Raw genomic sequence first — 11,748 nt, 5'->3', positions numbered from 1 at the left:
ACTATCTACCCACTTTCCAGAGCTTTAAATACAATGGGCTGTTTAGCCTGAGTGTTTTAGGAGCCACCAAATCTCCTGGTGCTCCTTGGCTCGACCTTTTCAAATTCACATTTCAAATTCAGGGGAAAGTGAGCAAGCAAAATGACATTTTATTTTGAGGCGAAGCTGCAAGTTTTTAGTGGATAAATTTTTACTTGTAAGAATTTGCAAGTGAGAAAAACAGCTAATCGCAGAGTAAACATGCACAATAGGTCTGTTCATGTAAAAATTATCCAGTAACTTAATTTCTGAGAATTCGCTCTCTGAGAGAAAAACATCAAAAACAGTGCATGAACGCCAAACCAGTAACAATTTGCAAGATTAACGAACAGTTGAGTAAATTGTTGGTAGGAAAAATCACAAAAATGTTTAATTCTTAAGCTAGCTCGTATTAAATAAAAAAAAAAATAATTCAAATTCAAAATAACGACCTTCGGAATCACGTGATTTCATTTTGTCCCCAATAATTTGTTCCATTTCATCATCATCGCTGTCAGATGAAGAACATTCCATTACCAATTGCAATTCCCAAATTTTAATTAGTGTTTATTTTTAGTTTGCGATCAGCTATTTTTCTCACTTGCAAATTCTTACAAGTAAAAATTTATCCACCAAAAACTTGCAGCTTCCCCTCAAAATGAAATAAGTACACAGGAGCCTGCTTTATGGAATTGTTAGACGCTAACGCTTTCCTTAATAAGTAATCAAAATATTTTACATAGGGTAATTGTGTCGGCCGCCGTAGCCGAATGGGTTGGTGCGTGACTACCATTCGCAATTCACAGAGAGAACGTCGGTTCGAATCTCGGAGAAACACCAAAATTAAGAAAAAAAAAAACATTTTTCTAATAGCGGTCGCCCCTCGGCAGGCAATGGCAAGCCTTCGAGTGTATGTCTGCCATGAAAAAGCTCCTCATAAAAATATCTGCCGTTCGGAGTCGGCTTGAAACTGTAGGTCCCTCCATTTGTGAAACATCAACAAGACGCACGCCGCAAATTAGAGGAGCAGCTCGGCCAAACACCCAAAAAGGGTGTACGCGCCAATTATATATATATAATCGCGGCTAAGGCGCGTCTACGCGGAAATGCTGCGGATAGTGTTGCCAGAGTTAAACAAAATAAAATTTCCACAGTGCCACCTTACCATGACTATCTTCGTCACTTTCGTTACTGGTAAATGTTGCATTCCGCAGGCTCCAAATTTATACGAAATTGTTGATGTGCTCTGTACTTTTTCATTGATGTATTTAAGACCTAAATCGTTCTCTCTTACAAATTTTTGTTTGCTGCTTCTTTGCCTAAAAATTTTAATATTTCGATTAGTTTCCTGAGATGAAAAAAAAAATGTGTGCATGCACTTGTGTTGATGCACTCTATGTTGACGACTTTTGATTTACATTAGTGGAGAGATGTATATGTAAACTATAACGAATGTGAAATGGTTTTTCTTAAAGGTTATAGTGCTGTTTATTGACGTGATAAGGTGTTATAATTCGATTTAACAGGCTGCACGCACGAAAAACTGTGTCGTTACCTTGCTCATTAGTGTTACCTTGCTCATTTGTCGTTACCTTGCTCATTGCCGTTACCTTGAATGAACTCTCCTACTTAAGTGAGCGTATATATGTATGTATATGCACATATGTACATATATAAATTCACGTATTTGTATTTGCATATGCCTTCTTATAGATTATTATTAATTTGATTTACTTGAAGAATTTAAAATAAAACCAAGTTTGTTAATAATACCTGTTGTTTTAATGTTATTATTATTTTTTCACGTGATAACGTCTTATAATTCTATGTAGCCGGCTGAACGCACCAAAAAATGCGTCGTTACCTTGCTTGAACAGCATGTTATGTTATGTTATGCTAAGTTATGTTATGTTATGTTATGTTATGTTATGTTATGTTATGTTATGTTAATGTTACCTCATTCTCTATATCCATACAAAATATCTATCAAACAAATAAAATTAAAATTTTCTTTTGAAAAATGCAACCATTCAATCAGTATTTTCTAATGACGTTATCACGTTAAACTATCGTCAGTAAACCGACTTTACAGACAACCTCTTTTTTTAATTATGTATGTATTTATTCACGTATTAACTAAGCGGTTCATAAAGACATAAAAAATAACATATCAAAAAAATTTGTTCATTGGAATATTTAAAATAGAATACTGAAACATAAAATTAATTATAAGCTAAGAAAAAGACCCCTGTTATCTTCCGAACATAAAATTAATTACATGCCAAAAAGACCTCTGAGATCTTCCATAGTAAGTTTACTACCCTCTGCCGAACGCGCACCCGTAAGTACACCATCTGCTATCGACATTTTATGCTCCTGCAATGCTCTTATGCGCTCTTCTACAGTGTCCTTGCACATGAATTTATAAATAACCACATTTTTCTTTTGCCCAACACGATAAATGCGATCTTGCGCCTGTGCTTCTAATTGCGGATTCCAATGCAAGTCGATCATTAACAAATGATTAGCGCCGACTAAGTTTAAACCTACTCCCCCCGCTGTTAGCGAAAGTAGCAGAATTCGCTTGTTAATATTTGCATTATTAAAATTTGTGACAATTTCTTGACGGTTTTTGACGGGTATAGTGCCATTAAGAGACAACGTTCCGATACCCTGCTCCTCCAAATGTAACTTCAGTATATTCAGAACGCTCGTCCATTGCGAGACTACAATAGCCTTGTCATTTCCATTCAGAACACGATGTTTCAAAATTTCAAGAACCTTTTTGATTTTTGATGACGGTCGCTTTATATTAAATATTGGATTACTGCGTTGCAAGACTTTCGCTGAAGCTATGCCAATAACTTCTTCCCCAGGTTTTAGCCCTTTATCATCTTCCAAACTACGATTTTCTGAGCTGTCATTGATTGCCAAGTTGTTCAACTGCTCAAGTAAATCAATTTTTAGCTTTTCAAATAAAGCTTACATAAGAAATAATTTAAAAACGAATTATACGTAATATTCAAATCATACCGAATCAATTAAACCTGGGTGGCAACAAATTTGGCGCAGCCTTAACAGCAACAATAAAATTTCGTGCGATTTCACATCCTTTTGGCCACGATGCAGTTTTGTGAATTTCTCATGTACTTTGTAGTACGCACCATTCGGATCTTTGGATTGTCTAAAAGTGGGCCGATTACTATCCTCTCTGTACATGAAATCCGTCTCTCGTTCGGCTCTTTGTAGCAGAAATTGCGCAAATAGTGTGCGCGAGTATACCATTATCTTCTGATACACATTCATTTCGTCTTTATCTAAGCTCACTTCGATAAGCTCCATGCGTTTCTCTGGCAAACAATTTAGAGCTCCGCGCTCTTGAAGCATCACGTTGGTACGCCGAAGCATAAGTGATTTCATCAAGGCATTTAAGCGTTGTTGACCTCCAGCACTCTTGTTATCAATCCACTTTTTCCAGTGAGGTAGTTCGTCAAATGGTGAACATCGCAGAAACTTTATTAGCGCATAGGCATCCATTTCTTTATTTTGTATAGGCGTACCGGTCAGAGCCCATTTATTTTTGCCACTTAGGGCACATACAGCCATTGACATTTGCGCTTTATGGTTGCGTATCACATGAGCTTCGTCAAGTATTATACGCTGCCATTTAATACCAAATAGCGCACCTTGGGATTTTTGTTCACGCGACACAATATTGTAAGTAGTAATGACAATATCATAGGTACGCAAATGTTTTGGTTTGGAATCACGATTATTACCGTGATGGACACAAACAGTTAGCTTGTGACGCTTGACTTTACTCTCAACTTCTCCCTCCCATTGGCGAATTAAGCTCGCTGGACAAATGACCAATGTTCCTCCTGGGTAAACTACAAGTAAAACCAAGTTAAACGAGAAAAGTTCAATTTCCTCCACCTCCACTAAATATACATACAATTTCGTCGACCTTTCGATGTCCAGCCCTCATTTTCATTTTCCGATTCACTCAAATCATCATTTTCAATATTACTTTCTTGCTCTGGACAGTTCTTTAAGGCAAGGACTAGTGATATCATTGTTAGGGTCTTTCCTAAGCCCATATCATCAGCAAGAATACCACCACGAGGTCGTTGGTTTTCGCGCCAAGTCATCCAAGCCAGTGCATGTTTCTGGTGATCCATTAGAGTTACATGTAAACCAACTGGATCTTCAGCAAGTACATCTTCAGTAGGACACGACTTCAACGAGCTATGAATATCCTGCAAGAAACGCAATTTAAACAAATTACAACGCCATATTATGCTAATAGATTTCATTAATTTCAAGAACGTAATCAGTTGATGTGAAGATTTGTAATCAAGAAATGCGAAATTTTAGGTCATGTCAGCGCGTGTAATGCAAAGTAACTCATGCGACTACATGCTAATGACGATAAAACCCCAACATTTTCTCATATATCCGTTCTAGAAAATTCATCATACTTAAATACGGGTACAGGGTTTGATTGAAAAGTAATGAGCCTTATATAGTTGAGCGTCAATACACCTTCCACTGCAGGAAACAATTTTTAAACTCATCCGCCGGAATCGCGTTCAATTCGGCTGTCACAGTTTTTTGGATCACCTCGATGGAGTCGAAACCCCTCCTCTTCAGCTTTCTTTTCAGGCGCGGGAACAAGAAGAAGTCCGGAGGGGGCAGGTCTGGGGCAGTAAGGAGGGTGGGAAAGCACCGGAACCCCATCTTGGCCAATGCAGAGGGGGAGAGGAAGGCGGTGTGCGCCGGCGCATTGTCGTGATGAAGTGTCCAATTGTTCATGAGGTCGGGCCGAACCCGGGCGACGAGGTCACGTTTTCCCACATATTGTAATAAGTTAAATTTAACTCTTCACTGATCTCACGTAGACTAGCACGACGGTCGCTGATCGTCTTCTAGGTCCTCCCGGCCTTCCTTGAACGACTTGTGCCACCATTTTACTTGGGCACTGGACAGAGATTGGTCCCCGTAAGCCTTGAGTAGTCCAATAGTTTCGGTACACATTTTGCTTAGCTTTACGCAAAATTTGATCGAGTAACGTTGCTCCAACGATCCGTGCATTTTCGCCACTCCAAAATCCTAACACACTTTTAAAACAGCTTTCACGCGCGGAGCGACGTTGACTGCACCGCTGTTGCCAGCGAACCGGTTTCTAGTGGAAGGGGAAGTTCCAACGATCATTTTCCCCCACCTGCCAATTCGGTTGATCTCTTGGCAGACGCTCCGCGCGGGAAGGCTCATTACTTTTCAATCAAACTCTACATGTGCACATAATTGTTTGGATGTGAAAATATGATTAGTTGTACTACAAACCTTTAGGCGTTCAACTGTCAATTCGCGTTGCGCATTGAATGTGGCCAGACCTTGCTTGCCCGTATGTGTAGGTTGAATTTGATTTACAGCTTTCAAGAGGTCTTCCCAGCTCAGTGGATCTACTTTATTTTGAATTTGATGGTTTGAGCTTGAAGCAACGGCATCTTCAACTTTTAGCGTAGTTACATACCCAGATTTAGTATGAAAATCATTGCGCAAGCGCTCAATTCGGAGAGAAAGCTGCTTCCCTCCATCAGGTAAACTCTGTGCTATTTTTTCATGCAACCTTTCCGCACTTTGTAATTCAATCTTCAGTTCGTGCATTTTTTTTAATTCCTTGTCAAAAAATTCTTTAGAAACAAGTTGCTTATCCTTGGCCATGACTTTGGCGTTGACTATAGATTCAGTAGCTTTAATTACTCCTGGAACTTTCGGTTGCACTAGGTGTGGTTTAGGTTTAATCAATTCTCCTTTTAAGTAGCTGGAAGTATTGGTTGTGGGTATATTCTCCTGATCACTTTCATCACTACTGCTACCAATTTCTATGGTTTTCTCCTTAAAACTAATCACCTGAACATCACTTTCATCGGACGTATCTACTCGGGATCGATATGTATCCTTTGGACTTGCCTGATAGATGGTAGAGGATAATTTTTCGTTTATAGCTCTTTCAAACTGCATACTGTATCGAACTGAGCTCATGGGTGAGTCAACATTGGATTGCTTCGGTTGAAATTGATCATTTTTCGGTGTACCAGGAACATTTGATACTTTGTTTGTGTCCTCCACAAATTTTGCTTTCACATTTTCGCCCTCATCAATAATGCTCTTTGTCGTTTCTTCTTCAGTAGTGTGTTCTTCAGCTCCTGCCTCCGACGCTGATCCATCCACAAACGAGTTTTTAATTTTAAGAGTGTGAGATTCTTCTCCATTTTCTGTGTTGTGCTTTTCCACTGAATCTTCTAATTCTGATCGCGCGTCCGAGTACTCAATTTCGCTAGAATCCGAAAGGTCCTCTGGCCTTACTCCTGTAATACTCATTCGAGTGCGTGGTGATAAGGCCTGTCTATCAGACTCGTCATCCTCATCAGACTCGTCATCCTCATCAGACTCGTCATCCTCATCAGACTCTTCCGATTCTGACTGAATAATTCGTCGGCGGCTTTTTGTCCCATTACTATTACGCTTTCGAATTACAATACTTTCATCAGAGCCTATAACAGAGAAATAGTTTAAAAGGGAAATGTTAAGATTGTTAAGATTGATGATAATTACTTTCTGTTCCAGATTCTTCAATAATGATTTCACCGCTAGGCAATTCAGCATCTGAAAATTAATCTTATAATAAAGAACCACGTTTTTTTATACCTAAACTCACATGCACTTTTTGAGCTATCGCCAATGGATTCGTCCTCTAGATCGCTAGTTATTACTTCATCTGAATCCGACATACTTTTAATGTTAGCCAATATATATTTAACTAAATAACGAACAGATAATCATGTGTGGCCTGAACACCAAACAATCAACGTTTTTCAATGACAATTTTAAATGTACTGTTACTGGAATTGAATGATCTCAGTGTCAATATGTGACATCTCAGAAGTATTGCCATATTGTGTTTTTCAGTCGAACTTAAGTATAAATTAAGATATAAAGTGTCACCACTATATTTTTGCCAAAACTTATCTTTCGAAATAATTACAAATCACATAAATGGGGGAGGAAATAAAAACAGCGAGTAGCGATGAGAGCAGTGATTCACAGTTTGGGGAAATAATAAAAAGGGCGATAGTCTTCCCCGCTAGTTGCCTTAATTGGGTAATTTAAATTTTTAAGATTACATTTCGCGTAAATAAATAAATAAGTACATAATTGTGTTGCGAAGAACCAAGTTGATGTGCGGCAGTTCCCGATATGTAAGTATAAAGCTCATTTCTCAATATTTGTTTCACAATAAATATTTATAAATAACGTTTTTCGTTTTGGTTGAGGTGAAAGAGCACAAATGCAGCTGAAATCGTAATTTTTTTGACAATATTTGGAAAAAGGAAACATTTTTGTTTGGTTTAAAAGGTATTGAAATTATGTAATAAACCATTTTACATTTCGTTATTTTTATTGATAAATACTTTTTTTATATTGCACCAGAGAGGCTTAGTAGGTTGCTTTGATTGGGCAAAATATTCCATTTTACATTTGCTATTATATTTTGCTTCTCACTTTTGATGACAATTGCGACTCCAAAACAAAAATTTTTTTCAACGGGTAAAAATCGGAATTCTTTGGCAAAATATTCATAGCCTCATAGAAAGGTAAGCAAATGATGCACCAATTGCTCGAAGAGGATTCGTATTCAATTCGACCTTCTCAATTTGAATAAGAGTGCTGAATACCTTTTAAGATTCCGAGGCGGACATCTAAATCAATGCGAAATCAATTCTGGTCATATGTCAAAGCATCTCCGTATGCCTTATCAGATTATATACATCAAATTGATAGTGCTCATTGCTAATGATTTGGGTGTTTGAATGTGAATGTGGCCTGCTTTTGTGTGGTTGCTTTTTTTTTTGTTTTTGTTTCTTTACATTCAGACTTAAACTTTGAAATTCAAATTGAATTCCAAATTGTAAATAAAAAAATGATATTAATGTCACTTTGGCTCTGGTAACATCATCTTGTATAGATTCGCCTAGTATCACTCAATAATGGAAACAAGATTTGCAAACTGGTAGAATATCAGAAAAGCTACAGACTGCCGATGGATGTGTTGCCTTTGCCAGCAAAAATGTCGAGTAGAGATCGCAAATTCACTGTTAAAACATATCTGTACCACCGAATTTCTTGATCCATAGTTTTAAACATTCGGCGGCCGCCGTAGCCGAATGGGTTGGTGCGTGACTACCATTCGGAATTTACAGAGGGAATGTAGATGCGAATCTCGGTGAAATACCAAAATTAAGAAAAACATTTAATATATAGTTTTAACATCAGTCAACGTCATATCGTAGTTTTCCAACTCATTTGTAATTTTTCCGATGCATTTGCGTGAGCTAATATATTGATCCGGTTTATCTGTTGCAATTTTGAAAATGGATTTTTAGAGCTGAATGCACTCACATGAGAAAACGGGAAAAAGTCAAAACAGAAATTCGGCAAATGTTAAGACATATTTAGTAGAAAGTGTAGATGTGGGGTTAAGTATTGGTGTCAGTATGGTGGCAACATCTCTGTATAGTTTTCTCTTTTGCACACAACTGATTTTGACACTTCTAAAGCAAGCGAATGTGTGGAATATATCTGTTGGTGTCTATATAATTCTACACGACTGTTGTAAATTGATTTAATTAAAAGTTATTGCTGGATTTTAGAATTATGACTGGTATAGTAGACTCTATAGAAATGCCAAAATTACCCGAAAATCAAAAGTCTTTCGCCGGTATACCAGAGGCTGTATTTCTGGTAAGTTTTCAATGTTAGTGCCTAATATAGTAGTAGTGCTGACCTAACCTAGTAATGCTTCAAGAAGGGGTGCGGGTTCCCTTGTCTCGCAAGTATATTATTAATCATCACGGTTCATTTACAGGAAGAAATTGATACATTCATGGCACAACCGGAAAATGAGGACAATTGTGAGAAAGTTCTACAGAGATTAGATGAACAACATAGCAAGTATAGATTTATGGCATTTAATCTAGAGGCGCGGCGTCGTAAACTCAAATCACAGATTCCAGATCTTCAGCGTTCTTTAGAGATGGTGAATGTGCTAAGGCAAGAAACGGAAGAGCGTGAAACGCAATTTCTACTTAGTGATCAAATTTTTATTAAAACACTTGTACCACCTACGAAAACGGTATGCCTCTGGCTGGGTGCTAGTGTAATGTTGGAATATCCACTAGACGAGGCCGAGGAGCTTTTGAAGCAAAATATGAACTCTGCAGTTGTAAATCTCAAAACGGTAGAGCATGACCAAGATTTTCTTCGGTAAATTCACAAAATTCGTTAAAGTGGCAAAATAAAAATATTGATTTTTTGTTTTGTTTTAGGGATCAGTTGACTACCACCGAAGTAAATATGGCTCGAGTTTATAATTGGGGTGTGAAAAAACGGCAAGCTGCTGCAAAAACTACCTCTACCACTTCATAATTCGTGAAATTATAAAAGAAGATTTATTAATAAAAACAAAAAAAAACTTGGTGCGCAATATTCATCTTTATAAGATTTCAATTCAAACCAGTTAATTAATCTAACATGTATACCTTTAAGAGTCATACTATTTGCTTTAATTAAATTTGATGGTTTCGTAAACGCACTAATGCAAAGCATCAACGTGGGATTCCAACTAAATTGCGCAAATTACTACCAGTTAGATTAAAAAATAAAAGAGCGTGACGCTTTGCATTAATGCGTTTATGAAGTCAACCATTTTTTTTAATTTTTTTAAGCTTTATTCTCTGTTAAATACACTCTATGAAGTTATTGAAAGCGTACCTAACATTACTAACTTTAGATTTGAGGCAAGTACATATATAGGAGCAGAACACAGTAAAAGCCAAAGGCACCGTTTAAAATAAATAAAATTAATGTAAAGTTGTGGAAGCAAAATTTTACCTACTTTAGAGCTAATTTTCCCTATCAGCCGGAATTTGGAAATCGCCAACCTACCAACCTACCAGCCTACCATAAATAAATATGTTCTTAACTTGTCATACTGGACAAATGGGCGAACGCACACATGAATAAGCACACCAATAACAGCCAATCATAGTTTGTAGTTTCTGTGGTTATTATTCAAATACTGCTGGTGTATGTACGGAAATGTCCTTAGAGAGTTATTGAATCAACATAAAACACGCACTAAATAAAAACAAAAAAAAAACTCCCAGGACTATCGGTTCTACGTTACCGGAGCGACCCGGATTTACATCCAGACAGCCATTCCAGCAGCATTGCCCGTATGTGCATGGGGAAGGTTTATGCTGCTACAAAAACAAAAACCCCTATACAATGCGAAGCGCTGATACAGTGACTGTCGTTGGGATGATATAGGCCTGTTTTCGAAGACCCCGCTGACTTGGATAATAACAATGTGTTCACATTTATATTGGAAGTTATGCATTATTCCTGAAAAAAAAATTACTTTAAAGGTTTTTATGAGATTTTTTTTTTGACAGAAATACACTCGGAGGTTTGCCATCGCTTTTATTTCTTGTTATACTAAAATAATTATTTCCTACCTGTTCTCGAAGTGTTCAATAAAGTAAATTTTTATAGATTTCGAACCATGGCAGTATAAATTAACCCTCCGTTGAGCATCTTTGAACACCCGGGTCTAGCCTTTTTTCGTACTGCTCGAGGATCCTTTCTAAAATGTTATATCCATAAATCGATAAAAAATTAAATTTTAGGAAACTACCTGGAAGCTCAAGTCGTTAGCTATAATAAAACTATGTCAAAGGGTCTTAATTAGTTTTGCAATTGTAATTCCGTTATATTTTTTCCGATTTTTTCGTGAGTTTATATCACCTTTTGTTATACTATTTGTATGTTCTCCGTGGTTTGGAGAGGAAAAGTTAGACTCGAATTTGAACAAAGAAGAAACGGCTAAAGTCGTTCCTGACCGAACTTTATGTACCCACGCACATTTTAGCTAAATGTATTGTTGACTGGCCGTTAATTTTTGGAATTAAACGAACTCGCGAAGAATGAGAAATCAAAACATTATTGCTAAGTTTCATTCATTTTTAACAGAAGAGCTTAACTCTACATACGTATATGTATATGTATATATGATTCGCCTGAGCTAAAATTATTTATTGTACGAATGAACGGAAATTTTGCTTACGTTTAGGGTTGATGATAAGTGGTTCACTAGACAGGGCTAGTTTACTGGGGCGGCAGCCCTTGGTCGGGAAAAACCCGAGTCATTCCGGTAACGTAGAACCGGCTGCCATGGGAATGTTACGTTTAGGGTAGATGGACGTGGTTATTGATCGATTTCCCCTATTTTCCAAATCAACCTACTCGCACAATTTAATTGAAATATGGATATTAATTTTTGCTGGAGTTGCCATTCGCAAGGACAGCCATGGCTAAATGAACTCTTCTCATCATTCTGAAACTTTTGGTATTTTTATATATATTTATTTTATTTATATATTGCACATAACCGTTTTGTGAATAAAATTAATATCCCATGCATACTAGTGCGCGCGGGAATATATAAATATTATACACCGTCAGATATACCTATATCATATGCATGCAACAAAGCACGTATCATACGTACGACACATCTGGATTAGTGTATATATCTGGACCATCATACCGAAATGACTGATTTATCCGGCAAGAACTTAACGCAATACAATTATTCTAAATCAA

General features: G+C 37.2%; 2 protein-coding genes across 2 annotated transcripts; one reads left to right on the top strand and one right to left on the bottom strand.

Annotated features, from left to right (window-relative positions):
• Positions 1–1,763: 1,763 nt before the first annotated feature.
• On the bottom strand, positions 1,764–6,929 carry LOC128867341 (transcription termination factor 2). Its single transcript, XM_054108488.1, is given in 5 exon segments — positions 1,764–3,908; positions 3,974–4,277; positions 5,365–6,578; positions 6,640–6,690; positions 6,743–6,929. Coding segments are annotated over 5 exon segments (3,258 nt in total). The 5' UTR covers positions 6,816–6,929; the 3' UTR covers positions 1,764–2,292.
• A 1,698-nt stretch (positions 6,930–8,627) lies between these two features.
• LOC128867332 (prefoldin subunit 3) lies at positions 8,628–9,854 on the top strand. The gene is made up of 3 exons (XM_054108460.1): positions 8,628–8,826; positions 8,951–9,348; positions 9,411–9,854. Exons 1-3 carry the CDS (start codon positions 8,740–8,742, stop codon positions 9,508–9,510), a joined length of 585 nt encoding a protein of 194 aa, XP_053964435.1. The 5' UTR covers positions 8,628–8,739; the 3' UTR covers positions 9,511–9,854.
• The last annotated feature ends 1,894 nt before the right edge of the window (positions 9,855–11,748 follow it).

This window comes from Anastrepha ludens, chromosome 2, assembly GCF_028408465.1.
Source record: "Anastrepha ludens isolate Willacy chromosome 2, idAnaLude1.1, whole genome shotgun sequence".
Taxonomy (NCBI): Eukaryota; Metazoa; Arthropoda; class Insecta; order Diptera; family Tephritidae; genus Anastrepha; species Anastrepha ludens.
Note: the sequence above shows the minus strand (reverse complement) of the source record. Positions and strands in the feature narration are given on the sequence as shown.